The sequence below is a fragment of the Anarrhichthys ocellatus genome, unplaced genomic scaffold (genome assembly GCF_004355925.1).
Source record: "Anarrhichthys ocellatus isolate YVR2014 unplaced genomic scaffold, GSC_Weel_1.0 scaffold6, whole genome shotgun sequence".
Classification (NCBI taxonomy): Eukaryota; Metazoa; Chordata; class Actinopteri; order Perciformes; family Anarhichadidae; genus Anarrhichthys; species Anarrhichthys ocellatus.
In genome coordinates, this window is record NW_022280036.1 from 12,438,996 (window position 1) to 12,447,529 (window position 8,534).

At 42.0% G+C, this 8,534-nt stretch overlaps 1 protein-coding gene across 1 annotated transcript; it reads left to right on the top strand.

Moving 5' to 3' along the window:
* The first annotated feature begins 6,383 nt into the window (after positions 1–6,383).
* On the top strand, positions 6,384–8,120 carry LOC116383045 (BTB/POZ domain-containing protein KCTD12-like). Its single transcript, XM_031846570.1, has one exon. It carries the CDS (start codon positions 6,480–6,482, stop codon positions 7,278–7,280), a length of 801 nt encoding a protein of 266 aa, XP_031702430.1. The 5' UTR covers positions 6,384–6,479; the 3' UTR covers positions 7,281–8,120.
* Positions 8,121–8,534: the final 414 nt, after the last annotated feature.

Here is an 8,534-nt window from a genome sequence, read left to right on the forward strand (position 1 = left end):
TGAGCCAGAGGATCCATTAGAGCTGATTGAGGAGCACAAGGGTGCCGACGTAACCCTGAGAGAAGGTGACGAGAACACACGTGCGCACACACACACACACACACACACAGTCCAGTCACAGAACATGAGTAAAACTAGAGCTACAAGCAACTACTGTATATCACAGGCATATGAAGACTCACACGTGAGCATAAGATGGCTACAACGAACAATTTAGAGCCAAGTGTTTAGAGTCGAAAAGATTGATTTATTACCATTTATTATTTACCTCTTATATCATACGTGCACACATAAATTGTCATTCTTTAACGAGGAGGGAAGGATGAATTTGAAAGGTTTTGTATAAGAGAAACAATGAAATGGATATTTTGGACTCCAAACACACTCCAAATGATCACAGCAAATTCACATTTTGACTTGTTATGGCAAGTGAAGCCCAGGTGTTGCTAATGACATCAACGGTGTCTCTGTTATATTTAAGTGTCCCAATATTTGCACCTGTGCTTTTCCTACTGTGACATGTTAAAATGTCTTCAGTGAAAAAGGTTGATTGTCTTTACTTGAATTGTTCTATAAAATGAAATGTGCTGTACGATCTTCAATGAGGTTTTTTTTGGACAATTATGAGGTTTATGAGAATTATTTTCTTTTAAAAAAAAAAGAACTTAATAAACTTAACTTAAACTAAAGACAGCCCTGCAAAGCTGGGCAATCTGTGCAACATAGCACACATATAAACGTATGGAGCCTTGCTGTAATTCATGCAGTCACATGTTCCATATCCTCCAATCACATATGAAGATTTGGTGCTAGTCAGTTAACAATAACACTGAGATCTGCTTCAAATATTTAAGTCCCTTCATCTCCCCAGGCTCCTCCTGCATTAGCACGCAGATGAACGAGAAGTGGGAACATTTCTTTTATCATGTGTTTATGTTCGTTAAAGGTTATATAAATATGTAGTTTAAACGGTACGCTTCAGTTATAGTATGGTATGATCAAACAACCTTATTCAGAGGAAGGGAAGACAATAAAGTACAGAACAAAGAAGCAGACACGATGTTTATGAGATATGGTGATGTCTCAATGTGTGTGTTTACCGGGGGTTAAGAAATAAGAAGAAAAAGTGTGTCTCTGTTGACAGAGAAGAAGAGAAGGTCTCTGCCGTTGTGTCAGACAGGAGCAGGGAGAGGATCACTGGAGAGGAGCTGAGTGAGGGCGAGAGAGGGGAGACACCACACCGGGGTGCTGTAGAGAGAGAGCGCAGAGACAGTGGTGAGGAGGTCACACTCCGGCACACTGCAGAGTGACAGTGTTTGGCTGGCTGTCGCATCAAGAGGCTGCCTCATGTCAAAAGCAGGACACATGACTGTTCAGAGCCGTAACCCGGCGCTGCATACACACATGCACACACACACACATCACTAAAAACATGTACAAATACACGTGGATAGGTAGTGAAAAGCAAAGTCACAGCACTTCAAAATACAATGAAATATTTTCAACTTTGAATTGTATTCAGAGGGTTGCTCAGTTTAGACACATTTACAGCTGTTCTGAAATACATATCTTTCCAATCAAGGTTCTCAGTATTACAAACAAACAAAAGCAGAGTGTAAATATGTGATGCTGTTATATCTTGACTCCATTGATTTTCTGTGGATACACTGTAAGGTGTTTCTACATGGAAATAAGTTCTCTATCTTCTGACCACTAGGTGGAGCCAGGTGGACTGAGAACAGGGTTCCTTCCATAGACGGTATGGTTCCTTGTAGAGAGAGAAAATGATATCTAAATCACTCAAACACTGTACTTAAATAAGATTTTGAGGTAGCCTACTTGCACTTAAGGTACTGTAGTTTTTTCTATTTCTCCTCAGTGGCAGTACTAAACCAACTGGAACGTGGGAACCACATGCAGGGGACACATACAATGGTTTTAGGTGAACACAACTATTTCACTCCCCCATAAACCTCGACAAACTACTTCCAAGACGTTATCGCTATTAAACAGAACGTTGAGCTTAAAAAAAAAGATCAAGTACACACCTGCTGCAACCGAAAAAGTGTGATTTTAGTGGTAGCCGACTGAATAACTATAGAGTTTTCATATAATTATGGATTAATGTATAGCAAAGAAATACAATTTTAGGTTTCTGCTGTGGTTGACCAAGCCTTACACTTTAATGTAGGTACCCGTAAGGGTAACGTGTGCACGTGACGCGGTCTGGCAGGTTTTGGTATAGGAAGTGAGGGTTAAAGAGGACCTTCGACCGGCAGGTGCCGCAGTCACAGAGACGCTGCTAGTAGTCAGCAGAGAGTGTCCACATAAGCTCCGGTTACAGAGTAACGACTGTAAACTGTAGCCTACTGTCCAAAGCTATAGTTGCCAGCTACGAGTCGGGCTAAAAGCTAATTGAGTTTGCTTTAAGAAAACCAGAGGTCTCCCAACAACGGTTCAGGGCCCTGGAGCTGGAAATGTAACACTGCTGTTATTTAACCATCATTCTACAGTTTAAGATCAGTGTCTAATGTAATAGTTTTTAAATGTGTTTTAAATGCACTCGGGAGGCCGCTATGTGGCCCCACACTGTTAATGTGAAGAGCCCCCAGAATGGGAAATGCCCACAGCCTTTGTCAATGGGAGCAGATGGCACAGCTGTGATGCTACGGGCTGGTTGTCTGTATGTTGCCAAGTAACCTGTCATCAGTTTCAGCACATTAGGGATGTTCCTAATTAATTCCCCCTGCATTTAAAAGTTTCTAGTTTAAACTTACACTAGCCGAGCAGTCTAAAAGTAAGAAAACAATCAGAGAACAGTCAACATTTAGCACAATGGAATCTATCAGGTTAAACATTGTGTATAAGAGCCATTTGAAATCATTGATCACGTTTTTTTAATAACCACATAGTATTTTAAATAAAGCTGGAGTGTAGCCTCTGGTTGCCTGGTGTGTGGTGTTACATTTTGGCGCTCAGCCCTCGTTCCTAATGTTAATTGTCTCAGTCCAAAAGTAACAATTGATTGAACAAAGACAAATGTAATAATTTCCAAAATTCACAACAGCTTTTTATCTTCAATCCATATTTGTTGGCGTTTAGCCTTTCAAAAACGACTTTTTCACTGCGGTCTAGAAACTGTTTACTCTCCCACACGCACCTGTATTAATGGGGTGGTCTAGCATTACATTTAGCCTAACCACAATAACACAAAATTGTATTTTTCCCATTTATTTTAGGCTTATAACACAATGCAAAACGATGACAGAATAGAAGCTTCGAATATATATATACAAAAACATTTTCCGCTCATTGAGAAAGAGGAGGCGGGGGCAGATGGGGGGTCGGTAGAACTCAGCGGGGTGGACGTGAGTCATGAGTGGCTGCTGAATTCAGATCAGAGCAGAGAGACACCGTTGCAGCAGGAGGAGTGGCGGCTCTGCACAGCAACAGCTGAGACAGCATTCGTCAACATACAATTTAAATGTGTACGTTAACAGGGGCGTTTCTAGGATTCAAAGAAAGGGGGGGGCTTAGCCCCAAGGGGAGTGGCATGTTTGCGCGCACAGCGCGCTGCAATTTTTTTTGGGGCCCATATGGCGCAGCGGATATCCATTGTTTCAGACAGTTCATAGATTGGTTCAATGAGAAAGTGTGATTATTTTAGGGGGGCCTAAAATAGGCCTAACGACGCCCCTGTACGTTAATACAATTCTAATACCTTGAACCCAACAGTATTTCTGGTGCCGACCAGCAAGGGTAGCAACTTTTGATCGACTACATCATGCACACCCCTACAGCACATACAAACTGGAAATAGAGAAGTAAAACAGCACATTGAGGAGAACAGCAGGATGCTCAGTCAAATGATCACATGCTCAACTGTGTGAAATTACGCAACTTTCTGGCTTTGCGTCTGTGAAAAATAGTTGTTGCCCAATCTTACACCTAAATACTCACCACATTCCACCACACCTCTCTTTCTCCCTCTAAACGACCGAAACATTCAAAGTCCAACCCCGAAATGTTACATCAACATGAAGCTTGTCATTTCTTCTATCAGGGTCAGCAACCCTCAACACAACGTGATGTATGGCTTTAGAAATATGAACCAAAAACTACAGATAAATGCATACACTGCCTCTGAGGGGAACCATGTGTTGAGTAATTGAGCTGCCATATCTCTTGACCTTTTTGTTCTCTAGGAAACGGCTGGAGAGATAAACTTAACACGTCCCTTTATCAAATTATCTTCTGCCAGACTTTGAGAAAAATTGGTAATCTTTAACGGCGATAACACAGACATGAGGTCGACCCTGGACGGAGGACTACGATGTGTTGGCCCTTGTGGAGTGCAGGGAGAGAGACTTTTTATTTTATAATAAAGTGTTTGTGATACACTTGTTTTTCAGTGTCACACATCTCCAATAAACAAACATATTGCCTCTATTTTATAAGGGCAGAAAACACTGGGTCATTCAAAAGTTGTACACAATGTGTCTTAGCAATACAGTAACTCCTAGTATCTCTATTAAACACAATCAACCTGCTTCTTTGTTTAATGTCCACTAGATGTCGCTCTAATCCAAAGAATGAAATGTCTCCAGTAGGAAATGCTGGCACATTAATGTTTGTGCTCTATAACAATATTTAGTGTCTGGAAAGCAAGTTTACGAGCTTTCAGCTGCAAAAGTTGGACATGTTTGTTTGTATTTACAGAGTTTATGTAAACCACCATTAATCTGGGATATGAACCGAATATCTATACATGTTTTTAATGCTTTTTGCTTCATCAGAATCTATATCCACATTTCTGCTGTTGCATAATATTTTTGTCATTTTTGAATGAAAGTTTGCTTTACTTTCCTATCAGATTGGCTAAATATCTGCAAGATGTGTTCTATAATCCCGTTGTACAACTGTATCAACAGAAACAGTATTGCAACACCATTCTGATTGTTTATCTTCGTTCTGTATCGTGTCTCCAGGCTGCAGCTGTACCACACAAAACTGTTTTATAGCTGAGGATTTTTATGCATCAAACTAAATTCAACATCTGAGTTAACGAAGCAGTCATATGAGAGATAACATCAGTGGCAGAAATGCTGATGTGTGGACTGAAATATGAAATGGCTAACACTGCACTTCAAGACTAGATCACAGAGCTCCACGGTGGAAAGCTGAAACCAATATTGGGTTAAGACTTATGTGGATTTCAGGCGAAGTTGTTTCAGGTTTTTGGTACATTTTGTGTACTGACCTTTGCCTGTTACTGCAGAAGTACATATAAAGACCCAAGACACACTTAATCTAATTCACCTCAAGGTGTATTTAGTGGTTGTACCGAAGCTTTTGAGCACACTGTCAGATTGAGTTTGACCACTTTTTTAAATTATAATTTGTTTCTTAGCACAACTTTTATGTCACACAAATGAGAATTCCTGGAACATCATGGTGCTTTATGTGAACATGATGAAGAGAGAGTTGTTTAGGTTGCCACAATAACTTATTCTTCATAACAACAGCTTGTCTGCTTCTAGTGGATTATTAATAATACCATGTGAACAGAGTCGGACCACACTGTATCTGTTTCTGCAGCCGTAAGGAACATGCTACATGGCCGTGACCTTTTTTATTATTGTACTGTGCCGCAGAAAGACATAAACATCCTCTTACAGACATAAAGATCCTGACTTGACCTGTCATAGATGCATTAGGGCAAGCAATAAAGACATTCGGCATCCATTATGGTTACAAATAGCTTCCCATATCTTTACCACATGTCATGAAAAATGACTAAAAAAGTAAAGCAATTGTTTTACGTAACCCAGTCTAATATGTGTATTATGAAGGCTTAACATGAGTCTTATAATGCACTCTGCATCATATGAGTGATTTTCATTAAAAAAAAACACTACATATCTGTTAAACACACAGCACAATATTTCCCACTGAAACGTAGTGCAGAATGAAGTAGCAGAAGCAGGAAGTAGGTCTAATCAAGCAAAGCAAACTCAAAGCTCAAGTACCTAAAAAGATGTACTTTATCTCGTTTGTGGACCCGTACAAAAACTGGTGTGTAAAGATGACACATAAGTGATCTTTAGAGGCGTGGCAGGTTTTATTACATTTCGACAGAGCCAGACTAGACGTTTCCCAGCAATCGTCTCATCTAACTCTTGTAAATACATTGTTTTTAGTAGTCCTACAGTATACGTGGGGGCCTATTTGTCACTTTCTCTGCATGTGGGTTTACAAGTGGGATGTTGAGGCTTACGTCTCGCCCTTGAATGCATCATTGTGTTTTGTCAGAGCGTTCCAGTGAACAGTTAATGTCTCTGTTGGCCGTCCTCTTCCTTCTCCTCCCACACAGCCAAACCAATACAAACATTTCCGTACAGCACGGACACTCTCAAACTATCCGTCCTGTGTTAGGGCACCTACAGGGACACTAGCAACTGAGAAAAAGAGAGAGAGAGATGGCACAAACCGACAGCCAAAGTTCAACTTTCCCCGAGATTGTGGAGCTAAACGTGGGTGGGCAGGTGTATGTGACCCGACTCGAAACTCTCACGGCGGCACCCAACTCGCTCCTGTGGACCAAGTTCACCCAGAGCTCCCCGGGCGACCTGCCGAAAGACGGAAAGGGCCGCTTCTTCTTCGACCGGGACGGCTTTCTGTTCCGCTACATTTTGGATTATTTGCGGGACTCCGAGCTCTTCCTGCCCGAGTATTTCAAAGAGAGGAGGAGGCTGCAGAAAGAAGCGGACTTCTTCCGACTGCCGGAGCTGTCGAGGCGCCTGTCGACGGTCAGCAAAGACGGCTCGTACACGGAGGACAGCGGGGAGCCGGAGGACGCCGAGCTCACCAGCCCGGTCACCTCCTCCTCCTCCTCGGACAGGACCCTGCGCTCTCCCGGGGCCAACGCCGGCTACATCACCATCGGGTACAGAGGCAGTTACACCATCGGGAGGGACATCCAGGCGGACGCGAAATTCCGCAGGGTCGCCAGAATCACCGTGTGCAGCAAAATCTCTCTGGCCAAAGAGGTCTTCGGGGAAACCTTGAACGAGAGCCGCGACCCGGACCGCCCGCCCGACAAATACACCGCCCGGTATTACCTGAAGTATAACTTTCTGGAGCAGGCGTTTGACCGGCTGGCCGAGGCTGGTTTCCACATGGTGGCCTGCAACTCCACCGGGACCTGCTCATACGGTAGCAATGACCCGGGGGAGGACAAACTGTGGACCAGTTACACCGAGTATGTTTTCTCCCGATGAACGAGCTGAAAACTGCTCTCTGGGTGCAAGAGTGCATTCATGCATACGACGTATTAACCACCACTTGGAGCGCGCCTCTGCTCCATTAGTGCTTACATTTGATGAACTCTCTAAACGGGCAGTTCAGCCGTGTCTAGTTTCAGTGTCTTGTGTTTGTCGTCACTCTCACGCTCTGTGCAGTGGGATCAGCCAGAGTTGACATTTTTTCTGCCATTTTCTCCTCAGTCCTCCAAAGCGGAAGACTTCCTCCTAACCCAAACATGAATGTCATTGGTTAGTAAGGTTTGAAGACGCATGGCTTCTTTTTATGTCACTGAGTCCTTAGCTCTGTTATTTGTGTGGCCTTGTGATTCTTTATAGCTTTTACAGAGACTGCTTTGTTCTTGATTAAATGAGTGGTTACTCTCAGAAATGTTAGGCTCTGGTTTTCTTTTGATCCTTACCGAGCTGTGCTTGCATCACGTTATTGTGGAGAGGCTACTGGTGATCCGAACACTAACTATAGGACACTGTAAATACTGTTCAAATAGCCTCTTAAGTCTTTAATTTTGGGGATTGATTGATAAGTAAGACATTAAGCTTCTTCGGTATGATCATTTTATATTTTTAAATTGACTTTTTTGTTGCTTAATTTGATTATATCAACTACGGTATCACTGCTTTCAAGATTACACATTGGGACGTCACAATGTTTCATTGTTATGTGCCATTTATGAGCTTATGTCATTGTTTGCTCTTTAGATATGAAGCCACAGCAAATGAAGTGAGACATTGTAACATTATACACCCCATCGTCCCTGAGTTCACTGTGAAAATATATTAAAGTTGTATGTGTTAATACGCTGATGCTTCTTTTCTTGCAAGTAAGCACAAACATTTTATTTTTTCTCAGGTCGCCTAGTGTTCTTTGTGATTCCTCTGGAGGCATTTTAGAAGTCCACAAGACCATCTTATGGGCTCTTTCATAGAAAAGTTTATGTATGACCTCACATATGGATCAGAGTATCAGAGATCAATATCCACCCCCCTAGTGAATGAGAGATGACCTCAATAGACTTTCACCAAATAGGGTTTGACCAGAAGTTGACCTGAATTAAGTCACATCTCGTTTTTTTATGCATTAAATGTGACATTTATCACATTCAAATGTCACTGAATCATGAAGAGAGAAATGGTGTTATATACAGTTGTGTGAAAAAGTGTTTTCCCCCTTCCTGATTTCTTATTTTTTTGCATGTTTGTCACACTTAAATG

Bases quoted from the DNA above. Each gene is read 5' to 3' on its own strand.
- LOC116383045 (XM_031846570.1), top strand. From the start codon at position 6,480: ATGGCACAAACCGACAGCCAAAGTTCAACTTTCCCCGAGATTGTGGAG.